Here is a 27855-nt window from a genome sequence, read left to right as displayed (position 1 = left end):
TCCCACACCCCAGCTTTTTCCCCATAACCCTGCAAATTAGTCCTCTTCAAGTACTTGACCAATTGCTTTCTGAAAGTTCCTATGGAATCTGCTTCCACCACCCTTTCAGGTACTATGTTCCAGATCTTAACAACCCTCTGTGGGAAAAAAAATTCTCCTAATTTCCCCTCTAGTTTTTTTTTTGCCAATTATTTTAAATCTATGACCTCTGGTTACCGACCCACTTACCAGGGAAACCAGTTTCTCCCTACTTGCCCTATCAAAACCCCTCATAATTTTGAATATCTCTATTAGATCTCCCCTTAATCTTTTCTGCTCTAAGGAGAACAATCCCAGCTTCTCCCGTCCTTCCACATTACTGAAGTCCCTCATCCTTGGTATCATCCTGGTAAACCTCCTCTGTACCCTCTCCAAGACCTTGACATCCTTCCTAAAGTGTGGTGCCCAGAATTGTACTCAGTACACTCCAGCTGAGGCCTAACCAGTGATTTGTAAAGATTTAGCGTGACATCTTTGTTTTTGTATTCAATGCTCCTATTTACAAAGCTTTCTTAACCGCCTTATCAATTTTGTATCATCCGCAAGCTTTGAAATTGTACTCCTTATACCCAATTCCAGGTCACTTTTATATATATATATATTATATATAAAACAAGAAAAGCAATGGCTCTATTACAGATCCATGGGGGAAACCATTGCATACTTCTTTCCAGTCAGAAAAACAACCATTCACCATTACTCTCTGCCTCCTATCCAATAGCCAATTATGTACCCAAGTTACCAATGTCCCTTTAATCCCATGTGCTTCTATTTTCTAAATAAGTCTGTTATGTGGTGCTTTATCAAATGCCTTTGAAAGTCCATATATACAACATCTACTGCACTACCTTCATTAACCCTTTCTGATACATCATCAAAGAACTCAATCAGGTTAGTCAGGCACAATCTGCCTTTGACAAATCCACGCTGGCTGCCCCTTATTAACCCATGCTTCTGCAAGTGAGAATTAATTTTATCCTTGTCAATGGTCTCTAGTAGTTTTCCTACCATTGACGTTAGACTGACTGGCCTGTAGTCACCAGGTTTATCCCTCTCCCCTTTTTTGAATAGGGGTGTAGCATTTGTAATCCTCCAGTCCTCAGGCACCATTCCCAAAACCAAGGAGGATTGAAAGATTGTGGTCAGAGCATCTGCTGTCTCCACCTTGCTTCCCTCAGCAACCTAGGATGCATCCCATTTGGACCGGGTGATCTGTTATTGTTATACTCCCAGAATTGGTCTAAGGACAACTTGTTCGGTTGATTGCTTTCCCTTTCTTTATTCCCCTACTATTGGTTCCCTTGCCTCTTTAATTTACCATCTTGCTTAACTTCTGTAAAACCTCCCTACTGACCCCAAGCAGTCTATTCTAAAATTGTGATTTGCTCCGCCTCCCTGCCTTGCTACTTTAAATCCTCTCCCATTTGAGTTGTGACTCATTGACAATTTTTCTTAATAGGATGACAGTAAACAGGCTCAGTTTTTGGCTTTGGCTGTTGTGTACTTTATCTCTGTACTCATGGTATCAAAATACAGAGACATACTGGAACCACAACGTGAAATTGCAAGATCTGGAAGCCAGATAAGTCGAAATATTCGGCAGGAAATAAACTCACCAACAAGTACAGGTTAGTGTTTTAAATTTATATATTTTTTGTTGCTTCACTATACCATTTATTTGTTTTCAAATGATACATTTGATCAGAAGATTGCAGTTAACATGGGTTTAGTGAGTTTCTTTATAATACTGTAAAATTGTGATCAAGAATTTTAAAATATTATACTGTGCAAAAACTACTAATTGCACTACATGTGCAGCAAATGCTAAATTTTGTTTTAAAACGGCAGAAAACTTTTCAAAATCTAGTTACTTGATTGGATGGTTTAAATATCCACCAAAATAGTGCAAACAATAACCTCATGATCTTTTGAATCTGAAATAATTCTTTGTTGCCATGTTCAGGTGCTTCAAAATATAAAACCCAGTAGTGCAGGTAATACCGTGCCTGCCTCTCACCCAGAGATATTTGCAAGTTGGTCTGAATTGCTGAGATCTAGAGAAATAGATATATTTGTGGGTAGATACAAATGGAGGTTCTGGTTAGTTTCAGTTAACAACATTGTAGCTCTTAGGAGCTTGTAGGACTTACAGCTTATACTTTTACCTTGTACATTTTACATTTTCAAGTACACAGTGTGTAAATGATAACAGGACCAGATGGTTTCCATCCCAGGGTTTTAAAGGAAGTCGGTGAGCACATTGCGGATGCCCTAACTATAATCTTTCAAAGTTCTCTAGATTGGAAAATTGCACATATCACTCTGCTTTTTAAGAAAGGAGAGAGAGGGAAACTGGGGAATTATAGACCAATTAGCCTAACATCTGTTGTGGGGAAAATGCTGGAGTCTATAATTAAGGATAGGGTGACTGAACACCTTGAGAATTTTCAGTTAATCAGAGAGAGCCAGCATGGATTTGTGAAAGGTAGGTCGTGCCTGACAAACCTGATTGAATTTTTTTGAAGAGGTGACTAAAGTAGTAGACAGGGGAATGTCAATGGATGTTATTTATATGGACTTCCAGAAGGCATTTGATAAGGTCCCACATAAGAGACTGTTAGCTAAGATAGAAGCCCATGGAATTGAGGGAAAAGTACAGACTTGGTTAGGAAGTTGGCTGAGCGAAAGGCGACAGAGAGTAGGGATAATGGGAAGGTACTCACATTGGCAGGATGTGACTAGTGGAGTCCCGCAGGGATCTGTCTTGGGGCCTCAATTATTCACTATTTATTAACGACTTAGATGAAGGCATAGAAAGTCTCATATCTAAGTTTGCCGATGACACAACGATTGGTGGCATTGTAAGCAGTGTAGATGAAAACATAAAATTACAAAGTGATATTGATAGATTAGGTGAATGGGCAAAACTGTGGCAAATGGAATTCAATGTAGACAAATGTGAGGTCATCCACTTTGGATCAAAAAAGGATAGAACAGGGTACTTTCTAAATGGTAAAAAGTTAAAAACAGTGGATGCCCAAAGGGACCTAGGGGTTCAGGTACATAGATCATTGAAGTGTCAAGAACAGGTGCAGAAAATAATCAAGAAGGCAAATGGAATGTTGGCCTTTATATCTAGAGGACTAGAGTACAAGGGGGCAGAAGTTATGCTGCAGCTATACAAAACCCTGGTTAGACCGCACCTGGAGTACTGTGAGCAGTTCTGGGCACCGCACCTTCGGAAGAACATATTGGCCTTGGAGGGAGTGCAGCTTAGGTTTACTAGAATGATACCCGTACTTCAAGGGTTAAGTTACGAGGAGAGATTACACAAATTGGGGTTGTATTCTGTAGAGTTTTGAAGGTTAAGGGGTGATCTGATCGAAGTTTATAAGATATTAAGGGGAACAGATTGGGTGGATAGAGAGAAACTATTTCCGCTGGTTGGGGATTTTAGGAGTAGGGGGTACAGTCTAAAAATTAGAGCCAGACCTTTCAGGAGCGAGATTGGAAAACATTTCTACACACAAAGGGTTGTAGAAGTTTGGACCTCTCTTCCGCAAACGGCAATTGATACTAGCTCAACTGCTAAATTTAAATCTGAGATAGATAGCTTTTTAGCAACCAGAGGTATTAAGGGATATGGGCCAAAGGCAGGAATATGGAGTTAGATCACAGATCAGCCATGATCTTATCAAATGGCGGAGCAGGCACGAGGGGCTGAATGGCCTACTCCTGTTCCTATGTTCCTAGGTAGAGACGAAGAAGGAAAAGGGGAATACCAGTGCAGTAATGCAGATTGATGACCTTGTTTTTATCTGTTAACTGATCATAGAGCATTTTTAAGCTGGTATGGTTAGTTCAGTTTCAATATCATTCCAAAATTTCCCAGTTGAGAGAGTCTGCATAATGGCAAGCTGTTTCCGTGTAACAAAAATCTGTGAATGATGAATTCGAAAAAAATGCAGGGAAACAAATTGTTTTACGCATGCAAACAATTTAAGTACTGTCATACCAGAAAGTTTGAAGTAGTAAAATCTGTTTTTGTGAATGTTATTTTGACACTTTTTCTACTGTTTTGTTGTTTTCCCCTTGAAAATTTAATCAGTAATAAAGAAAATGAGTTTAATTTAATTGGTAGTCATTTGACAGGTGAGTATCTGAAATATATATTTTTGGTTGAGAGTGAAAAGCAGGTATATACAGGTATCATTTTTGAGAAGAATAATAATGGTGCTTAGATATTAGTCTAAGGATAATGGGCACAGTGTATAGTATGCCTTTCAATTTCTTCTGGAAATAATACTGTAGCTTTATCTCTTTCTGCTGATTAAGTATTGATTTATGCTTTTGGCAACTGATGATGTAGAATAAATGAGTTTCTAGTTTCCAGTGGCCATGAAAATTGAATTAACTTTTAAGCAGACATTTTTTCAGTGTGTACCAGTCAAGTAAGAGATTACGTCTGTGAAACTGGTGCAAAATCGATGTCGCGACTGGAATGTGCACCCGAAGACATTGCCCCAAGGCTCACTGGAAATTGAGCCTTGGGCCTCTTCTGCATAAAGTCGGTGAGCTGCAGGTGCCAATTGGGCAGCCTGATGCAGCACACCGGTCAGGAGTCTGGGAAGTTCTTCCGGCTCCAACGTCGAGCCAAGCCACAAGTAAGTTTTGATGGTGGGGGGGGTTAGTGGTGAATTGGAGGGGATGAGCCTGGGCTGACAGTGGCCTACAGTATTTTTGTCATCCTTCCTGGATCCACAGAAATGAAAGTGTAAAGATGTTACTTAACTTGAGGATGATCTCCAGCACTCCCTTTAAGGACCGCTGGCTAGGCCCATGCAGACGGTAAAACTGAGTTGAGCATGTGCAGCACATGTTGATGACAAATTTCAAGCGAGGTCCTAAAACAGGTGTTAGGAACCTGATTTGCATGTTGAAGATACCTGATGCCTGTTTCAGGCGGGCACTCTGGGCACTTGGAAGTTATTGGCTTCCAATTTGGCAGTCGGTGCACTCTAGGGGAAATCGGTCTTGAGAAATCGTGGGCAGCAATTGGCATAGGTGTTCAGCCCAAAAAACAGGTGTGATGAGGAACAATTTCTCCCCTAAATTTTTGTCTGAGTAATGATCAACTTTCCATTTCAAACTTATTTTCTCACACCAATGTGTCCCTTGGCCAAATATCATTCCCCAGCTGAGAATGTCTGCAAGTGAACTACTTCCAAGCTTTTGACAGTGTCTTGCTGATGTGGCCACTAGGAGGTGTATGAGTCTGGACTATTGTGACCCATTTTCTGAATTTTTCTCTCTTACTCTGTGAAAAGAGCTTGATCCGTGGATGTGGGAGCCCGATCCCGTTTGATCTTCGAAGTTAAGCAGAGTTAGGTTTGGTTAGTACTTGGAATGGGAGACTGTCTGGGAATACCAGATGCAGTAGGCTATTTAATACTGTAATTTAGTTTTTGGGTTTCCTTTGTTTTGTTCAAAGTTATTGAAGAAAAAGAAAAAATGATCTTTGTTCTGTGATGCTCCATGATAGCATGACCTAGATCAGGAACTTTGCATAGAGGAAATAATAGCTGCAAACCTACATCCCAGCACTTAAGCCACCAAATGTAGAACCATTGCAGTGCTTCACATTGCACATCTTTAAAGATGTAGAAATATTAGTTCATAAAACTTAATTGAATCATTACTATTTTTTTTAATTTTTAATTGTAACCCCGCTTTGATGTAGGCATTATTATTTAAATACTTGATGTAGCTAGATATAATGTTTGGAGTGGGGATACATAATCTGGTGTTCCATGGTCATTGCAGTTCTTGATGATGCACAGACTGCATGCTTGGAAATTTTTCAAATTGCATATGCACAGAAGTAATTGGAAACTTTCTCTCAATTGTTAAGATAAAAGTCTCCAGTCGAAATCCAGACTTTCGAGACAAACTGAGGCATGGAAGTAAAACTTAAATGAAGGTGTTAAATGACACAAAAACAATTCAACAAAAAAAACACTACAGATGCTGGAAACTGCAACAAAAGCAGAAAATGTTGGAAACACTCAGCAAGTCAAGCACAGAATCTGTGGTGAGAAGTGACAAGTTAACATTTCAGGCATAACCCTTCATAGGAACTAGAAGATGTTACAGATGGGCAGCATATAAGAAGGAACAGAGCGAGGGAAGGGGCTCCTCAAAAGAAGAAAAAGAATGAGCAATAAAGTGATTAGGTGGAGAACAGGAGATGATTAACTGACAGAAGTGATAATTGTGTATCATAAAAGGATGAAATAAATTAGAGAAATAAAAGATATAGATGAGACCCGGAGAATGTGTGAACAGTTAAAGCAGGTTAGCTAAGTAGGAGAGGGAGAGCAGGGGTGCTGACCACCTGCCAGTGGTGTAACATTGAGGAATCTGCACTCCTAGTACCAATCCGCTCCCTCCCATATCCACGGAAGTGCTGATACACCCATCCTACTTTACTAGCAGCTACTGTCAGAGAGAAAATGGGAGCTGTGGTTAACGTCTGAAGTTGTTGGATTCAATATTAAAGCTAAATGGTTGAAAAATGCCTAGACGAAAGATGAGGTGCTGTTCCTTGAGCTTACGTTAAGCTTCACGAGAACGGTGTAGGAGGCCAAGGACAGAGAGGTCCGAGTGCGAATGAGACGGAAAATTAAAGTGGAAAGCGATCGGAAACGCGGGTTTGCACTTGCGGACAAAACAGGAGGTGTTCAGCAAAGTGATCATCTAATCTATGTTCGGTCTCCCCAATGTAATGGAGACCACATCATGAAAATCAAATACAGTTTACTAAGTTGGAGGAGGTACATGTAAATCACTGTCTCACCCAGAAGGAGTGTTTGGAATCCTGGATGGTGCCTGGCTTGCATGGGAAGGTGCCAATGGACAGATAGCAGGTGTTGGGGGTGATGACAAAAAAAAATTTCAATGGATAAATTTCATTGTTTTGAAATGTGTAATTTTTATTTTTAAAATTTGTTTAAATCCTTATTTAGGACATTACATATTTTAGTTACTGAGAAACCAAAAATGGTACGCAAAATATTTTTCCGGAAAAGCATTTTGATTGATTCAATTGGTTCATCAACAAATGGTGACGGTGAAAATTGATTTAAGTAAATTGAATGGTAAATGTGGAGATAGGAATTTACAATGGGGAAAAATTAACACACAATTGTGGCCAAAAAAATGTGACAACAGGATGTAAGGCTTTTTATTATTTGTTCTCTGGAAGTGGAGGACACTAGCAAGGCTACATTTATTGCCTATCCTTAGTTGCCTTGCAAAGGTGATGGTGGGCCGCCTTCTTGAACTGCTCCAGTTCTTATGCTAATAGCACTCCCATAATAGTGTTATTTAGGGAATTCCATGATTTTGACCCAATAAAAATGAAAGAATAATGGTACATGTCCAAGACATGGTGGAGTGTAACTCGGAGAGGAACTTGGAGGTGATGGTGTTTCCATGACCTTTCTGCTCTCATCCTGGATAGTACTTACTGTTGACGTAAGCTTGGCACGTTGCTGCAATGCATCCTGTAGAAAATACATATTGCAGCCATAGTGCTTGGTAAGTCACAGTGGCAGGGCAGTGGTCAAGCACACTGCTTTGTCCTTGAGCTACTCATTGCAGTGTACCAGCCTATGTCCTGCTCTTTTAGCTACAGTGTGATATGGCTGGTCCAGTTCAGTTCTTGGTCTGTAGTGACCCCTAAGATGTTAATGTTGTAATTTTATTTTTTTGTGCTTAGAATGTTGCTTACTGCAATTGTAGGTGTAGTAAGTAAGATTCATTATGTTTCTAGCTAATATTTTTGATTATTCCCTAGCTTTGAAGAATGACATACTCAGTATTGTAAACAATTTTACAACACCAAGTTATAGTCCAACAATTTTATTTTTAATCCCACAAGCTTTCGGGGGCTTTCCCCTTCCTCAGGCGGTGTGGAAACCGCCTGAGGAAGGGGAAAGCCCCCGAAAGCTTGTGGGATTAAAAATAAAATTGTTGGACTATAACTTGGTGTTGTAAAATTGTTTACAATTGTCAACCCCAGTCCATCACCGGCATCTCCACATCATACTCAGTATTGTCATTTCATCAAATTCTTTCCATTATAAGGCACAAAATGAACTGTTATTTTTGCGGTATATAACAGAGCAAAGAGAGTATTATAATGTGGATAAGGAGGAAAATATTATGAGTGGATAGATGGTTTAGTTATTTTTAATAGCACCCTGGAAGTCACTGGCATCAGAACTAAAATATGCCAAATAAAATAGCGAATTTCTTTATACCTGGATATTTACTTTAAATCTGGGTTTACCAATGCCCTCTAGTGGCCAAAAGATACAATCTGCTTTTAAAATTGGAAATGTAGAACTAACAGTTTTTCAGATCATATGGATATACAGCATATTTAGCTTGATGTAGACGATGAATACTTTTGTAATGTGGGACAAAATGTTGCTGAGATGTAACATGTTTTATATGTTGCACAAACCAACACTCCAGCACACCAAGGTACTAGAACAGGTGAAGGGAAGGAAAAGGTATCACATAGGTCTATGAATTGTGAATTTAGATGAGTTTTATTCTTATTTTAATTTTAACTATTATAATATATACCATGTCAAAGATTCTAGGACCAAGAAATAATTTGTTAAATGTTTACGTTTAGGATTAGATTTGATTTTCATTCATTTAGAATGAAGATCTACTTAGAAACATAGAAAATAGGAGCAGGAGTAGGCCATTCAGCCCTTCGAGCCTGCTCTGCCATTCAGTATGATCATGGCTGATCCTCTATCTCAATACCATATTCCCACTCTCTCCCCATACTCCTTGATGCCTTTTGTGTCTAGAAATCTATCTAGCTCCTTCTTAAATATATTCATTGACTTGGCTCCACAGCCTTCTGTGGTAGAGAATTCCACAGGTTCACCACCCTATGAGTGAAGAAATTTCTTCTCATCTCAGTCCTAAATGTCCTACCCCGTGTCCTGATTCTGTGACCCCTCCTTCTGGACCCCCCCTCCCCCAGCCAGGGGAAACATCCCTTGAGTAGATTCAAAAAATATTTTTTTACCAGATTACGTTTTCTACAAAATACCAAGTCATTTAAGACAGATGGTGCAACTTCGTATGGACCTTGGTCTATTTTCATCTAGCAATTCTTGCATTCCTATGTAAATGAGAAGTATCAGATCAAAATAATACACTTTTTTCACTCTTGGCTTTGCTTTAATAATCTCTGATATGCCATGACCTTAGAAAGCACACCATTTAGGACATCTTCAGTAATGCATGTTGCTCTTCCCTTCCTTTAAATTTATTATGTGGAGATGCCGGTGATGGACTGGGGTGGACAAATGTAAGGTGCATGATGAAGGAGGAAAGCTCCGAAAGCTTGTGATTTTCAAATAAAACTGTTGGACTATAACCTGGTGTTGTAAGATTCCTTACATTTAAATTTATTGATTGTGTCTTGGACCAAGATTCAAAGGCACTTCAAGGGAGGGAAATTTGAAGAAGTATTTTGATAAAAAAAACACTTGACAAGCCCCAGTATACAAAATGCTCTTTATTCCTCATTTCAGTTGTTCTTTGTGGATGCACAAGAGTGATAACTCTTTGATATTTTTGAATTCACAAGCTCAGAAGATAGGTATGGATGAAGAAAGCTCTTCAGACATCCATTTGATCTCATTTTCCAGCATCTCACTCTTCCTTGACTTCAACAATCCTTGCTGGCAACTTATTTCAACTGTTTATCACCTTCAATGAAAAGAAATGCTTCCTGACATCTGTCTTAAACTTAGCCGTCATAATTCTAACCTGTGCTATCCTGCCCCTGCTACCCAGAATATCTGAAAATATTATCCCGAGTTTACTTTCTCTATAACATTATATACCTCATGTGACATCTCTTCAGGGCTGAAAGGCCAAACTTGCGAAGTAGTGTTTCATAGTTTATCCATAATCACACTGGGGATTATGTAGCACATTCCAAGGTGTTCCCCCTCTGTATATAGGTGATAGTACCACTCTTGCTGCCTAATACACACAATTCTATTCTGCTTCTAATTTGTGTCTCTGGATAAACTTAGGCTGAAGGTCCTCATTTTCAAATAGCTTTGCCATCCATTTAATACATAGTTCCATACCTGAACAAGTAATGGATCTCTATATGTCTCCTAAGGAGTACTCTTTGCCAAGATAGCCAACTCTGTAAATAAGAGAAATAGAAAATATTTCCACCTCTGTTGGAAATTTCTAAATGTTTTCTTTATACCTTGTTGGGGCATCTACATTTTCAGTATTCCGTTTCATTCATCAATAAAGTTAGTGCCCAGCATTGCATTCTAATAGCAGCTGGGTTAGGATAGCTGACTTGGGTCCCAAATTAGCTGTTATTGACTTCAGATCAGTGACTAAAGTAAATTTTTGACAATGCAGATACTTGTGGAACTCTTTCAAGAGCTTCCTTTTTAACGTGGGTATATTTTTATTTGCTACTAGTTACGTCTAGGAAGCAAAGCAATTGGTCGCTCTTCTCCATTTTTCATTACTACAGATAACTGCACCCATTCCATTATGACAAAGGATTATAGGCTAAGCACAATGATTCCTGTATCATAATGTACTAAAACTTCACCATTCAGCAATTGCTGTTTACACTTGAGAAGTGCTTCACATTTTCTTGACAAAGACCAGCCTTTCTCTTTTTTTTCAGAAGTTTAAGCAGAGTTTGCTGGGTGTTTTTGAGGTCAAGCAAAAATCTACCATACTAGTTTAAAAGACTGAAGTTACACATTGTTGGGCACATTGTTAGGTCTGAATGCCTTTTCAATAATCTCAGCCTTTTTACTGGTAGGATGTTCCAAGCAGTCTGTTCTTTGTCAGCTTCATGTGAACTCCATTACACTCCAGTCTGATGAGTACCTTGTCTAAGTTTTTACGGCATTCCTCCTTTCAGCTAACAATAATCAGAATATTGCCAGAAAAACATATTATGTCATAAAGCCTTGAAATATTTGATCTATGACTGCTTGAAATATTGCTGATACACTCAGATTCCAAACGACAGCTCATTGAGTTGATGGAACTCCTGGTGGGTATTGGTGATCAAATATTACTTGGAGTTAGTGTCTACGTTTAGCTGCTGGTATGCACTGACATACCTCTGACTAGTGCTGAAAATGGATCTTCAATAATAGGTAAATGCAGATTCTTCTTCTCCAATGTGGGTTACTGTCATGTAGTCCCCACACATTCATATCAGCTTTTGCTAGCACTTCTATGGGTGTAGGCCAATTACTTATGTCAACCTGCAAGATACTTCCATTTTTTTTCTGGTGAGTCAAACTCATGTTCCACAGGCTCCCTAAGAATGTAAGGTACAGTTCAGACCAGAAAACTGGCTTGGCATCAGGACGTAACCAGATTTCTGCTTTAAAATTCTTTACAGTGTAATATTCATTTTTAAACACAAATTTATTATGATTTACAACTTCCTTGACAACAGTCCTGGCAGGGGTTTTCACTTTGAAAATACTGGTGCAGTCCAACCAAACCCCTGATGGGAGTTGCTGTAAGGTTTTACTCGATGGTGAGGTAAGGTGGATTAAATAGCCTTCCTCAACTTGTGAATCTTGTTCAGACAGTTTGTGCTTAACAATGCTGGTAATTTCTACTTAACTACAACCAATGGTACAGTAGTGACTTGCTCCTTATAGTTAACAGGTAGCTCTCTTTGACCCAGTAAAGCAATTGACTCAACAAGTAGATTTTTAATATCATGGCAGTTTCTTCAATAGCAGATGTGATAAGCAATGTTTATGAATGAATTCTGGCAAAATACATACTGTTGCCCTAGTGTCTAATTGCATTTCCACCAGTGCTACATCTAGATATAATTCTATGTTAATGCTTTCCCTCAACTGCAAGCTCATATACACAATACAAAGTCCCAGATAATTTTCACCTGCTTGCTACACAAACCCATGCCATCCACTTCATATTGTGTTTTCTGGTACTATTGGCCTCGTAGAGAGAGTAAGTGGGGCAGTGGGGAGGATTTAAACAAGTGGAATAAGGAGTGAAGTGCCTTAGGGCAGATAGGAGAAAGATTAAGGAGAAGGACAGCGAAGGAAAAGGTAAAAAGAAAATGGAGAAAATCAAATTAATGAATGTGAATGTGCAATACGTTAGAAGTAAAGTTAGTGAACTAGAGGTACTGATTAGAATGGAGAGTCATGATTTTCAGCCCAAATAGAAGTTAGACTTCAGCTGGGGTAAAACTGGGAACCAAATATTTTCTGGAAGAGATAGAAAAGGAAAAAAGGGAGGAGGTGTGGCATTATAAATTGGTGACAGGATTACAACCATAGAACAGAAGCTTCTTATTCATGCTGTTCAAATGGAATCTATGTGGGTTGAGTTTAAAAAAAATAAGGATCTGTTATCTACTGAGAATATATTATAGACCACCAAATAGCAGGAAAGAAATGTCACTACAAGTTGCAGTTTTATGGCTGCAGTTCCCCAAGTGGGTAGTTCTCAGGATCAGCAGGATCATGGGGGAGACAAGTGCTTCCCTGTAGCAAAGGAGGTAAGGAAAGTTAGAGGCCAACTTGTGACTCTCTTGTTCAGCAATTAGTGCAAGTTAAGAGAGTATATTGATAGAAATGAGAGAAAAGTTCTCTTGGTCAGGGTCTGGAATGTAGTGCTGGGCGCCTTAAAGCAACAATCAAAACAAACTTGGTGAAAAGTCTGTGGTTCTTGATTATTTTATTAGATCCACCCTCAAATACCAGATGAAGTTTTAGTGCTATGATATAATACAATTTAATACTTTTGCCAGTTGACAGTATTTTTATTCACAATACTTATTTATATGTTTAAAAACAATTATAATATTTTACGTATGTTGCAGCTTCAAGTTTATATTTCCTACCATAGCTCAGTTCAGTTTACATTTTTTAAGAAAAATGAGTAAGCTTATTGCCTCTCCAGGTGCTTGAGTTTAATTCTCTTGGGTTTTTGTTGAAGTGATTTATAAAACTGGGAGTAATGTACTCTGCGTGGAATAGAACAATCCTCCCTAAACAACAAAATAAAATGGGTGGTCCAACATCCTAGCACTGTATCAGTGAAGTTGCGACGGTTAATAGGAACATAGGAACAGGAGTAGGCCATTCAGCCCCTCGTGCCTGCTCCGCCATTTGATAAGATCATGGCTGATCTGTGATCTAACTCCATATACCTGCCTTTGGCCCATATCCCTTAATACCTTTGGTTGCCAAAAAGCTATCTATCTCAGACTTAAATTTAGCAATTGAGCTAGTATCAATTGCCGTTTGCGGAAGAGAGTTCCAAACTTCTACCACCCTTTGTGTGTAGAAATGTTTTCCAATCTCGCTCCTGAAAGGTCTGGCTCTAATTTTTAGACTGTACCCCCTTACTCCTAGACTCCCCAACCAGCGGAAATAGTTTCTCTCTATCCACCCAATCTGTTCCCCTTAATATCTTATAAACTTCGATCAGATCACCCCTTAACCTTCGAAACTCTACAGAATACAACCCCAATTTGTGTAATCTCTCCTCGTAACTTAACCCTTGATGTCCAGGTATCATTCTAGTAAACCTACGCTGCACTCCCTCCAAGGCCAATATGTCCTTCCGAAGGTGCGGTGCCCAGAACTGCTCACAGTACTCCAGGTGCGGTCTAACCAGGGTTTTGTATAGCTGCAGCATAACTTCTGCCCCCTTGTACTCTAATCCTCTAGATATAAAGACCATTTGCCTTATTGATTATTTTCTGCACCTGTTCTTGACACTTCAATGATCTATGTACCTGAACCCCTAGGTCCCTTTGGACATCCACTATTTTTAACTTTTTACCATTTAGAAAGTACCCTGTTCTATCCTTTTTTGATCCAAAGTGGATGACCTCACATTTGTCTACATTGAATTCCATTTGCCACAGTTTTGCCCATTCACCTAATCTATCAATATCGCTTTGTAATTTTATGTTTTTATCTACACCGCTTACAATGCCACCAATCTTTGTGTCATCAGCAAACTTAGATATGAGACTTTCTATGCCTTCCTCTAAGTCGTTAATAAATATTGTGAATAATTGAGGCCCCAAGACAGATCCCTGTGGGACTCCACTGGTCACATCCTGCCAATGTGAGTACCTACCCATTATCCCTACTCTCTGTCGCCTTTCGCTCAGCCAACTTCCTATCAAGTCCGTACTTTTCCCTCGATTCTATGGGCTTCTATCTTAGCTAACAGTCTCTAATGTGGGACCTTATCAAATGCCTTCTGGAAGTCCATATAAATAACATCCATTGACATTCCCCTGTCCACTACTTTAGTCACCTCTTCAAAAAATTCAATCAGGTTTGTCAGGCACGACCTACCTTTCACAAATCAATGCTGAAGGATGAAATAGAAGCATTTGAAATTATGCAAGGGTTGCCGGAAGTAATTAGTGAAAAGTTATTTATATTGGTCTGTGAATCGATAATAAGGGGGTGTAAACATAGGATTTGTACAAGAGGTATAAAAGGGGAGGTGAGAATATTTTCATGCCAAGTTCATTTGAATATGGAATGCATTACATAAGTTGTTATTGAATTTTAGTCAATCACAGCACTTAAGGAGAAAATTGGATAAACACAGTTCAAGAGGAAAATTATTAAAAGTGATAAAGGAAGAGCAAGTAATTGTGATTAAAATAGGTAGATCTTCTGCGGAACAATCACAAGTGTGATAGGCCAAATGGCGCCACCTGTTTTGAAATTTTTGATTCTATATCTACATATCAACTTCTTAAAAAGGTAGTGCTTTAATGTAAGCATTTCTGCTTCTCTTTCAAAATATGGGAAGGAGGAATTTTAATTACCGTGTTGCTTTTTCTAAATCGGTTAATTCATGTGTTAATATTTCTCCAATTTTTTAACAATTAGCCTTATTTAGAAAGCTTCATTTTGTATAGAAAATAAGGCATTTTGAAAGCAATAGAGGATGTTTAATATTCAGAATTAAAACACAAATATCTCAGTTTCTTTACAGGGGATTGTGTTCCTATAAATGCAGCTGTATAACTCAGACTTGACTCAAATTACATTCACTATGAATATCTAAAACAATTGAGTCTCCTGCCAAGAAACTTATGCTGATAAGAATTAAGTTTAAATGCTCTTTTTTTAAAACAGCCAGTAAAATTGCATTATATGTTAGCATACCAACAACAACAACTTGCATTTATATAGTGCCTTTAACATACTAAAACGTTAAGCTTGTATAGAACCTTGGTTAGACCACACTTGGAATACTCTGCACAGTTCTGGTCTCCATATTGTAAAAAGGATGTAGAGGCATTGGAGAAGGTGCAAAAAAGATTCACAAAGATGTTGCCAGAACTGAGAGGATATGCTTATCAAGAAAGACTAAACTGTCTGGGGCTCTTTTCACTAGAAAAGAGAAGGCTGAGGGGTGACCTGATAGAGGCTTTTAAGATAATGAAAGGGTTTGATAGAGTAGACACAGTGAAAATGTTTCCTCTTGTGGGAGAATCCAAAACTAATGGTCATCAATGTAAAATAGTCACTAATAAATCCAATAGGGAATTCAGAGAAACCAAATTGGTAAGAATGTGGAACTCACTACCACAAGGAGTAGTTGAGGCAAATAGCATAGATGCATTTAAGGGGAAGCTAGATAAGTACACAAAGGAGAAAAGAATAGAAGGGTATGTTGATAGGAATAGATGAAGAAGGGAGGGAACAGGCTCATGCGTTGGCATAGACCAGGTGGGCCCAATGGCCTGTTACTGTGCTGTAGACTCATTGTAACAATGTAAAACGTCCCAAGGCGCTTGGTGAAAATTAATGCATTTGTATGAAATTCCTTTGGCTGCTATTTTAGCTAAGGTGTTTAACCCAGTTAAAGAATTAATTAAAATAACAATTTCATCTCCAGAGATGGCAGCAGATTTTTTCAATATAAATTTGCTTAACAACAACAACTTCCATTTATATAGCACCTTCAACGTAATAAAGTGTGCCAAGGCGCTTGACAGGAACGTTATCAAACAAAATTTGACACCGAGCCACCTAAGGAGATATTAGGACATGTGACCAATAGCTTGGTCAAAGAGGTAGGTTTTAAGGAGCATCTTAAAGGAGGAGAGGGAGGTAGATAGACGGAGCGGTTTAGTGAGGGAATTACAGAGCTTAGGGCCTAAGCAGCGGAAGGTACTGCCGCCAGTGGTGGAGCGATTCAAAATTGGGGATGTACAAGAGGCCAGAATTGGAGGAGCGCAGAGATCTCGGAGGGTTGTAGGGCTGGAGGAGGTTACAGAGATAGGGAGGAGCAAGGCCATGGAGGAATTTGAAAACAAGGATGAAAATTTTGAAATCGAGGCGTTCCTGGACCAGGAACCAATGTAGGTCAGCGGGCACAGGAGTGATGGGAGAACGGGACTTGATGAGAGTTAGGATACAGGGCAGCAGAGTTTTGGATGAGCTCAAGTTTATGGAGGGTGGAAGATGGGAGGCCGGCCAGGAGAGCATTGGAATAATCAAGTCTAGAGGTAACAAAGGCACGGATGAGGTCTTTAACAGCAGGTGAGCTGAGCAGGGGCAGAGAAAGGCGATGTTATGGAGGTGGAAGTAGGCGGTCTTTGTGATGGAGCGGATATGGGGTTGGCAGCTCAGCTCAGGGTCAAATAGGACGGCACGGTTGCCAACGGTCTGGTTCAGCCTCAGACATTGGCCAGGGAGAGGGATGGAGTCGGTGCCTAGGGAATGGAGTTTATGGTGGGGACCGAAGTCAATGGTTTCAGACTTCCCAATATTTAGTTGGAGGAAATTTCTGCTCATCCAGTATTGGATGTCGGACAAACAGCATGACAAATGAGAGACAGTGAGGGAGAGCTGGGTGTTGTCGGCGTACATGTGGAACCTAACGTCGTGTTTTCAGATGATGTCGCCAAAAAGAGTGTTTATAAAGCAAGGGTGCTTCGACTTGATTTTCTCTCTTTGTTTAAAATCCAGTCATTGAGCCATATAATAGGAAAGATATTTAACGTAGGTACGTTTTAAAGATGGGGAGATTTTGAGGTGTCCTTTTTTTTTATATTCGTTCATGGGATGTTGACGTTGCTGGCAAGGCCAGCATTTATTGCCCATCCCTAATTGCCCTTGAGAAGGTGGTGGTGAGCCGCCTTCTTGAACCGCTGCAGTCCGTGTGGTGAAGGTTCTCTCACAGTGCTGTTAGATAGGGAGTTCCAGGATTTTGACCCAGCGACGATGAAGGAACGGCGATATATTTCCAAGTCAGGATGATGTGTGACTTGGAGGGGAATGTGCAGGTGGTGGTGTTCCAATATGCCTGCTGCCCTTTTGGACCAAGGCTGTAATGAGGCCTGGAGCTGAGTAGTCCTGGCGGAACCCAAACTAAGCTTCGGTGAGCAGGTTATTGGTGAGTAAGTGCCGCTTGATGGCACTGTCGACGACACCTTCCATCACTTTGCTGATGATTGAGAGTAGACTGATGGGGCGGTAATTGTCCGGATTGGATTTGTCCTGCTTTTTGTGGACAGGACATACCTTTTTCAAGGGCAATTTTCCACGTTGTTGGGTAGATGCCAGTGTTGTAGCTGTACTGGAACAGCTTGGCTAGAGGCGCAGCTAGTTCTGAAGCACAAGTCTTCAGCACTACAGCCAGGATGTTGTCGGAGCCCATAGCCTTTGCTGTATCCAGTGCACTCAGCCGTTTCTTGATATCACGTGGAGTGAATTGAATTGGCTGAAGACTGGCTTCTGTGATGATGGGGATATTGGGAGGAGGCTGAGATGGATCATCCACTTGGCACTTCTGGCTGAAGGTGGATGCAAACGTATCAGCCTTGTCTTTTGCAATCATGTGCTGGACTCTGCCACCATTGAGGTTGGGGCTGTTCACAGAGCTTCCTTCTCCCGTCAGTTGTTTAATTGTCCACCACCATTCACGACTGGATGTGGCAGGACTGCAGAGCTTTGATCTGATCCGTTGGTTGTGGAATCGCTTAGCTCTGTCTATAGCATGTTGCTTCCGTTGTTTAGCCTGTATGCCTGGCAGAAACAGGGTGATAGCACTCCATAAATTGTGGGTTGTGACATACTGCTTCATTTCCTCTGATGGTAGGCTGACGCTGTATTCCTAAGGGCCCGTAATAGGCGGCAGCAGCGCCTGGCTGAGTCAGACAGTAAGCCTTTTCAACATGCAAATTAGAGTCCTATGACGCACATAGAGCCCTGATTGCCATTTTAGGACTCAACTGGGTGGCGCATCCATCGTGCACTTTCCCCACAGTTACACCTGGCAGTCCAGCTGAAAAGGAGCCCAGAAGAAAAGTTTTAATTTGTTTTTGTGGGGCTGGGAGGAACAGGAGTGCTCCTCCGGGCTCCACAAAAACAACCTGGGCCTTTGCTGCACCAGGTCGCCCCATCCTCCACCTACCCTGAGAACAAACCCCCTCCCTGGACCCACCTTTTTCCAGGCTCATAGGCCCGTCCGAAAATGTGGCGGCCCAGAGCCGGTACGTTCTACTGTGACGTAATTTTCTACCCTCAGCCCGTATATTAATAGGGCCTGGCCCTCAAAATGGACTGAGCCTCCCGTCAGGACTATCAGGTGGCTGACTGGGGCGCTCAACCAGCTGGCCACCCGAACACTGCTTGGGAGGAAAATCTTCCTGGGCATCTGTCAATATTAATTGAAAGCTTTTCAAAGGTATTTTTTTTTAAGTGAAATAAAAGTTTGTAGTATGGTGATTTAAAAATTCATTTTACATAAATTGGATGATTTGAGTAAAATATTTGTTCAAAATATTCCCTCTAATGTAATTTAATAATTACATTGTCATTTTGTATGACTAGACAAAATTTTTATAGTTTTATGTTCAGTCTTTTATTGCTTATGTTGTCTTACATTGAGATGATTTTTTTTTCTACGAATTTTCGATTTTCATTTGGATTGTTGTAGGTTTAGAACTTTATACAAATTATTTTTGGAGTGTCTTCATTTGTTTTGGATACATATTATAAAAAGTGTGTGATTGATGTGCGTAGTTTATTCTATTGTCAAAGGAAATCGATTTGTAATCTTTAAATCTGATTTAATGAGTTTGAGCTATATAGGCAAGAAATTGGATCTTCAAGGTCTCAATTAGATATATCTATCAGAAATCTGTGCCACTTTTCTTTGTAGCTCTTCCACAATTCTGTTCTGATTATGGGCATGTTATTACAATTGAAAACAAACCATCGCGACAGAATGAAAAAGTGTGCAGCCAACTGCAAGTGAGCTGCTTCACCTGTTCAACCAAAACTGCGCCTTGTCGAACTGTGGTTATTTGAAGACCTTATGTTCCCTACTATTGTGTACGCTGATGCTGGTTTAATTCACATGCATTATAAAAGAGAGTATCTGCATTTAACTAACTTAACTGGCAGTAAATTGTTGTAGCATACTTCATAAATCATAGCAAAACAAGACTTTTGGGAAGGGTGTAACAAATAAGGCTGCCGCTCAACAATTGATGTCACTGACAGAACTGAAGTCCATATTTTTCTATAATTTAGGGGTGATCTCATTAGTTGCTTTGATAAAAGGTATTAAAAAGGCATCTGGCAACTGGCTGACTCAGCTAAGGCCAGAGGTCATTGGGTCTGGTAATGTGCTGGCTGTCTTTGCATGGTGACCTGACCTAGTGCTACAGAAAACAGATGAGAACTGTTGAAAATTTACAAGCTTAATAACTAAGAGGATCACAGATAGTAAAACCTATGTTTCTGTTCCTATTGCTGTTCCCTTTTTGATTGTTGGAATGAAGTAAACATAAACGCTTGAGCCATTGTACAAATATAATTTTGTTATCTAATTGTTACCTCTTAAGGTAACTGTAAGTATTTAGCTAATCTTTTTTGTTACAAGATATCTTAAGAAAGATATGCACCTTATGGAATATAGCTATCATGTCTAGTTGAAGAAAGTTGGACATACCTTTTTAGTATTTGTAATATAGGCATAGATCCCAACAGATGCTTCCATATTTATAGAATAAACATAAGAGTGGAGTACTTCGCTCAACATGTCCCAATTTGGCTATTTGTGTCTGAAAGCATGATCACTTTTCATTCTGAACACGGTGATTGCCTTGGCAACGGGCATTTGCAAAGGCAGCCTGTCTTCACCATGTATTGTTTATATTGCGTAGGCTTCGAGGAGTTCCTGACATTTACCTGAGGAAGGAGGAAGCCTCCGAAAGTTTGCAAATTTCAAATAAAATCGTTGGACTATAACTTAGTGTTGTAAAATTGTTTACAATTGTCAACCCCAGTCCATCACCGGCATCTCCACATCATGACTTTTCATTAGGATACTGGTGTGAACACTTACACACATGCACAGAGCTCCTTGCCTAGTGGCTGATCATTTAACTATTTAGACAGTGCGAGCCTGTGTCCAATAGACTAGCTGGGCAGCTTTTCTAACTTACATACTCTACATTGTGTCAAATCCAAGTAGTGTGAGACTATGCCCTCCAGGGAGTCTTGCATTACTTCTTCATGGAGTCAAATTGGGCCTTGACTCTGATTTAATACTATAACCTCAGCAAAGTCAATGTGAAGTGGAAACCGTTCTGCAGCGACATTAAAGTTCTAGTGTAAACAGCCAAAGAAACTTCCTTAAACCATATTTTAGAGTGTTGTTAATTAAAATTAGATTTAGACTGCTTTCGCTAATTGCTATCCAGGGACCCATGTTTAAAGTGAACTTGTGTGGATGTTTGATGAGAACAGCATTGGGCTTGGCTACAATGCCCCTAATGGTCAAATAACCTGCCAATACAGAATGCCTGGGTTGACACATAAGTGGCAACTTGAATAAGGTATCAAAGAGTGCCTAGCACTCATGCAACCATATCCCAGCAGGACTCAACACATTCAGGAGAACATTGGCAAAATTAAACGGTTTTGGTCCCATTTATGTAGAAAAGGAAGGGAAGGAGTTTATATTATTCATAAAGAACACAAATGGGAATATCTCAGACTCAAACTTCATCTTCCAGTGTTCCTCCTGTATCTGTGTGTCACTGTGTAAAGTCTTAGTGAAACTTTGAAACTTTGAATGAAACTGCACTTTTAACAACCAGGGAACTAGAGAGAGCCAGTGTTTCTCTCTGTTTTGTAGCGACATTTGAGAACATGTGGATTTCTAATTTTAAATTGCAGTGGTTTTGTTTTCTAATTGCATTCAGCATAAAGCAAAATACCTAAAACTTTGTATCAGTCCCCAAGCCATTAAAGTACTTTTTGTGGCAGTAAATCAACTGTTCAAGCTAATTAACCATTTTCTTTTGGCCTAATCATACTTATAAATGGCTTAATAGATTACAAAAAGTGGCACAAAGCTTTACATTAAAGTTTAAACAAGTGCTCCTGATAATATGACACAACATAGTACAATAAATTATAGTAACTCATGATATAATACAATTAATGTTCAGAGCTACAATTTTGTATTTGCAAAATTGAAATGATTTATTATGAAATTGTGGACTTGTCCCAAACCCATTTCAATTTCTAAAATTAAATTATAGTTTCTCCACTGAACTGTTTCTTTTGCTTCAAAATACCAGATTCTTGTAAGTGGTAGTATTGAAAACACTGGTGGCATTATATAGTCTGTATTTCAGAACAAAATACTAGACCAGACTCTGAATATTTGCACATTTGTAATCATTATCCGGTCATAGCAATAAATGTACCAGTTGCTCTGTAGTCTGCTATAAATCAGTCCATTATATTGTTTCATGTAAATCCACATTTGGATGATATTCAATATGGTGCATCAACTGGCTCTCAGACAACCAGGATTGTCACAAACCAGGATTCACCTAATTGTGATCCCATGTTTATGCTATCCATTTGGCTATCGGACTAGGATAGAATCCAAATCTGCTGTGATGCCCTCATGGCTGAGCAGTCTGCTGACATTGTCTAGACTCACACCTGCAGAAGAACTATCAGAAGGACAAATGCCTGTAGAACAGTACCCGAGCAGGAATCACTCCTTTCAGGAGAGGGGAAAACAATTGAGGAGGTCAGAAAAAATTAGGCATATCAAAATTCAAATAAAGTATTAAATTAAATTTTTGAGATTTACTAAAATGTACTAAAATTGTTATTGCTAAAGTGGCACAATTGCACAACACACTGGTGCTTTTGTGTGCAGAGTGGCAGGGACACAAGTTCATTCAGCGAGATTAAAATAGAATAGACTTGTCTCTGCCTTTTTCATAAAGTCCGACAGAGAAGTAAACAGTAACAAATAAATGTAGAAAAAAATCATATTGGTAAAATTTTAAATAACATGTAATGTGCAATTAAAATTTGGGTTTAGAACGTTGCAAGAGCTGTTCTGTGAAATTAAAGTTTGTAATTAGCTGTCTTTTAAAAATAAAGAATTAAATCATGGCATTCAGGCCTTTTAGCTCATGACTTGATCCCCTATAAATGATTTTGCACTTTTGGTGAAATTGAAACCTATGTTTAACATACCTATAGTGAAGCACTCCTTGGACCTTCCTCTGACTTAATGGCAGAAATTAGGAATTAGCTGTGTGGACATTTTAGTGCATTCACTCCATAATGTTACTTGTTATGTTTTTTGATTATGCCTCTGTGACGCATCTTGGGACATTTTTCTACTTTAAAGGCACCATATAAATACAAGTTGCTGATACCCTAAAGTCCATGCCATCAACCTTTTCAAGATTAATTTTTAAGAGAATATAAACTGGTTCTCATTTAAGATTTTAAATAATTCTAAACCTTATTCATCTTGCAATAGCTTGATTACAAACTGCTAAATTACAGTAGTCCACAATTTTAATAATTAAACATTTGTATTTTAAGGACTTGGTGCAAAACTTGTGTTCATATACATATCTATCTTTCTTAAGAAAAATACATTTTTGTGTTGAAACACACAATAGCTATTTGAAGAAAACAATCTTATTTAAATAGCTACCAAATGGACATTCTTTTAATTCCTGTAGAATAAACATTGAGTACTCTAAAACAATTTCTTTAAATGAGTTTCACGTTGAATCAAATTACCTCCCTTTTTGTATTTAAAATTATTTGCCATTTCTGCTTGCATTTATTTTCCTATTGGAATGCTTTTGATTTTTACAGTTCCTTTTTAATGGGAGATGGTAAATAAATGGATAGAAAGTGCTTTACAGCATAGACAGTTTACAGTTTTAAAAACAAATCTTTTTAAAATTAAGTAACACTGCAGCTTTCAAATAATAGCCTTCTCCATTCCTCTTTCTAATGTTAACATTTTAAAAAATACTGTTTAAGGGCCTTTGGTCCAAACTAATTTGCTGTGGATTTTATACCACATGTTAATAGAGACACTGGAAATAGGAAAAATACCTCAACACTTGTGATAAATATAAATTCGTCTTAAAATGATAATTTAAAGTTTAATATAAATGCATCATGAAATGTGTAATGTAAATGTATCATGGCCAGCATTGAGAGATGATAAATGCATTCAAAAATGAGGTTAACCACACATCACTCATGAATTAACTGGTCATTTTCATTGATATTTATCATATCTGTGTGTCCACATTCTCGATACAAAGTGGGTTTTGTTTTAAACTTAGTGATCCCAGATTTGCTTTTAATTGAGTCTGTGAATACAAACAATGTTCCAGAAAGAAGGAACTAAATAAATGTTTTTTAAAGAAATATATAATCCAATTTGCTTTTATGTTAATGTATGAAATGTAACATTGTTATATTAACGACATGCTATGTTTTAAAAATAACACAAATAATTTCTAATAGTATCTGACAATACAATGTAAAAATTACTTTGCTGCAGTATTTCTATTTGATATGTGTATTAATGGTAAACCTGCATCAATTGCTAGAAAATGCCGAAGAACTTCAGAACTCAGAACTTCAGAAGTATGAGCCTTATCACAGTAATTCCAGCTCAAATATTAGTACAAGCCAAATTATAATAATACAGTAATAATAAAGAAAATTGCCTGCAGTATTTGATTAAAGGAGGACACTATTTTTCCATCCGCTATGTGCAGTCTCATCCCAGCAGGAGTGTAAACAAATGCACTGATTTCATTATATCTGGTACGCAAGAATTACAGATGTCTATGCGTGATATTAAAATTGTATAGAACTGAGACAAGGGAATTCTATCCAGAGATTAATGTTGTTTGAATATCTTTTAATCGTTAAAGTTCTCCTACTTATAGTACTAAAGGAAAAGCCTATTTACACATTTTGTTCAGCAATATCAAGTTGAAAACCATATCTGAAAGACACATTTGTATAAGCTGACATTGCATTTTGTATGGGATATTGGCAGTTGGCTTACATTGGAGTATGAAAACTGTTGATATTTTGTGTAAATCTACTTTTCTTTGCATACCGTGGTTAAATATTTTAAAAAATCTTGTTGAATTGTTAAGTTGAGAAGATAGTTTTGACTGCACTTTTATTAGTCTCCAGAGTTTGATAATTGAATATTTATTTTGTCTGTTAATTGCAGAGAACCCTGTTACTTTCCCTGAGAGCAACAAAGAAAAAGAAATTCTAACACCAGTCGAAGATGTACAAGTTGAAAGCTCTATTCCACATACTGATTCAGGCATTGGAGAGGAGCAAATAGTTGGCCTCATGAATGGCTCTGATTTGGAAACAGGCACTGGGCCAGATGCAATGAGTGAGCTTCTATCTTCCTTGTCCTCAGAAGTAAAGAAATCCCAAGAAAGTTTAGCTGAGAGCCCAACTGAAGTGCTAAAGCCGGCCTCATCTATTACGAGTATCAGCCAAGGAAAAGGCATGAACGTGAAGGAGATTCTGAAAAGCCTGGTGGCAGCTCCAATGGAGGGTGCAGAATCTGGCCCTGAACCTGTATCGTATCCTGATCCTACTGTGAAAAGAGAAGCACAAGCTATTCTTCCAATGCAGTTTCATTCGTTTGACAGGTGAAGAGCCTAGATGTTGTTTTAATTTATTCACCCACCAGAGTATTTATGAATGTGAGTGATGAGGTGATATTGGTGAGAGGGGGAGAGGTCTCCAGGGGTTTCAGCGGCAGATTGAACAGCAGCATCACATAGCCCAAGCCTGTCGTCTTCACAGCTCAAAGCCATAATGGGAGGTGGCAGCCTGAAATGAGTTGCCACTGCAAAGTGTATTATTTTTGAAATGCTTTCACACAAATCACTGAGCTCCACATACAACTTTGTTTCATGGTTTAATGTCATCACGAGGCACAAATTGGTGTGTCTAATTGTTTGCCACCTGCCAGTGAAATGAACTGCCAGGAAGACAGAAGGATCTGTTTGTCTGTCAGGCATTCAGGCGATTGAGAGTGACAACATCAAAAATTTCGCTTCAAAGTCTGAAGCTTTGATCGGCCTTTAAGAGACCCCACTCTCTTGTGCTTCTGGTCAACTGAATTTTTCAATTAGTTTTAAATATATTAGGTTTCTACTGCCTCATCTGTCTTTAGGAAGATGTAATTATATTATGAACAGTCTAAACAGATTTCTAGTCAATAAAGGTCCAAATTCCCATGATGGCACTTTTAATAATTAAAAAAAAATCTTTAGAAAACACACTTCATTGTAATTTTGTGCACCTATCAACCATGCTTTAATTTGGTTACAAATGTGCAGTCTGCTCTTTTTATTTGTTAGAACGACGATTTTGAAGGTGATTTTGCAGTTTATTTTTAGTTTTAAATAAGTAGATGCAGTTGGTTGAAAATTGTTCATTTTCTGAATTAAAAATATAAAGTTATACTAATTGCTACATTAAATCATGATGCAACTACTAATGCATTGCAATGGAGGCAAATAGTTTAAAGAAGCAGTCCAATAATAATAAAACTCCTAGACTCCAAAATAGATACTGTAATGATTTGAAGGGAATCTCATACATAGTTCACAGTCTCAATTTGGTGCAATAAATTGCTGTATGTTTGGAATGAATGGAACCAGAGACATGAAGCTTTCCCCCCCTACATTAGGGTATGGATCCACCATTTTAAGTTTAGCATCTTTCAGGGAATCATTCTATGTATTGTGCTGCTAATACGATATTCTTTGAGCACCTTATTCCAGCCACTTTCCAGTTTGTGTTAGGTCTGCAGGATTTGTAAAGTAATAGATTCCTGAATTATTCATGATTTGGGAGTGTGTAAAGCAAAATATACTTGATAAATATTCTGAAAGTTAAACATCCTCTTTTTTTTCCTCCTGATATTAGTCCCCTTCCCTACCATGAACAATGTAGTGAAAACGGTAGAGTTATCCCGAGGACTTTTCCAAAACCTTTTTAAACTGACTGCTAAGAGTTGCACATACGAGAGAAATAATTTTACCTCCCTTCCCATGGTGAAGTCTTAGCTTTTGTGTACATTGTTGACATTACTAACTATTGTGTGGAGGAACATGGACATGAGCCCACACCCCACCACCACGTGCTGCAATGTAGTTAGGGCGCACCTCTATTCAACATCCTTCATAAAAAGTAGTAAGACACAAAGGATAAATGCTTTTGTAAATTATTATATTTCTTTAAAAAGACACATGCATGAAATTTAAGAACACATATTTTCCCATCCTTTTTGAGTCCTTTCCATGACTCCAAACATTTTTGTTAATCTCTGTATTACCCACCTATGTTATCCATATTCATTCAGCACAGCATGCTAAAGGGGTTTATACTTATTTACTTTTGCTGTCATTAGTGCTCATTGATAGTTCAACCAGCAAGAGGGGCATAACCAAGACCTTATCCACCTTATCCCAAATGCTATGACACATCGAGCAGAATTTTGATGCCATTGGAATGGGGATTAGTGTCGCTGATGGCAGTAGCTGGAATTTATATTTGGTTAGTAGCAATAGAACAACAATACCACCAACTGTGTACTTCCCTTTATCTCGGAATACCAAATGGAGTTTGATTGATAACTAGCCCACGTTTCAAAGGGTAATAGTGGCTCATCCTAGTTTGTGGTTCTGTATAACTGTTGGAGGAGGTAAACACAATACAAATCTTATCCGTGCCACAGTAGATAAAAGCTAGCTCTCCCAGTTACTGCAGATAATGGTCAGGACAGCAGGACTACAGCTACAAGAGCATCTAAAAGGAAAATTAAAACAAGGACACATACTGCCTAAGTAGAACAACTGACCAGTGCAAAATGATGGCTGTTAAGCAAGAGAAGTGGCATATAATCTCAACTAGCCAGACATCTGAATATTAGTTTTTAAATCCAACCATCAAGTTAAAAATTACACTGTGGGGATGGCACCAGTGTTGGCAGTAAGTACACTAGCATCTGTTTTAAATAAAATCCCACCTTTGATCTCTTGACACATAACCCCTGAAAATTCTCACTTCTAGCAGCAAATGGTTTAGTCTAGAACACAAATCCCTTATTTTCAACTTGTATTGTCACTTCATTTTCTTCTCTATTTGACCTAGCTCAACAATATACTAACTTTTAGAGTGAGGGGACAGGGGGAGGTAAGGCTGGGGATCCATTTGCCACAATTAGTGAATCAGCTGCCTACTATTAAATTGCTTCTGGATCAGGCAGAATCATGCTTGGACAGTACAACCAGCAACATATTAATAACAGAATATTTTCAATTTATTTATA

The 27855-nt window shown here is 38.6% G+C and overlaps 1 protein-coding gene across 6 annotated transcripts in view; it reads left to right on the top strand.

Moving 5' to 3' along the window:
- The window catches only part of nbeaa (neurobeachin a), a 637170-nt gene that overhangs the window by 265279 nt on the left and 344036 nt on the right, over positions 1-27855 (top strand). For all 6 annotated transcript variants that reach the window (XM_067985944.1, XM_067985943.1, XM_067985942.1 and 3 more), the window contains 2 exons: positions 1499-1667; positions 24724-25162. In XM_067985944.1, coding sequence (XP_067842045.1) covers positions 1499-1667; positions 24724-25162 — 608 coding nt within the window. The remainder of the gene's footprint in view (positions 1-1498; positions 1668-24723; positions 25163-27855) is intronic.

This window comes from Heptranchias perlo, chromosome 6 (genome assembly GCF_035084215.1).
Source record: "Heptranchias perlo isolate sHepPer1 chromosome 6, sHepPer1.hap1, whole genome shotgun sequence".
Classification (NCBI taxonomy): domain Eukaryota; kingdom Metazoa; phylum Chordata; class Chondrichthyes; order Hexanchiformes; family Hexanchidae; genus Heptranchias; species Heptranchias perlo.
This window is presented reverse-complemented; position numbering and strand designations above follow the sequence as displayed.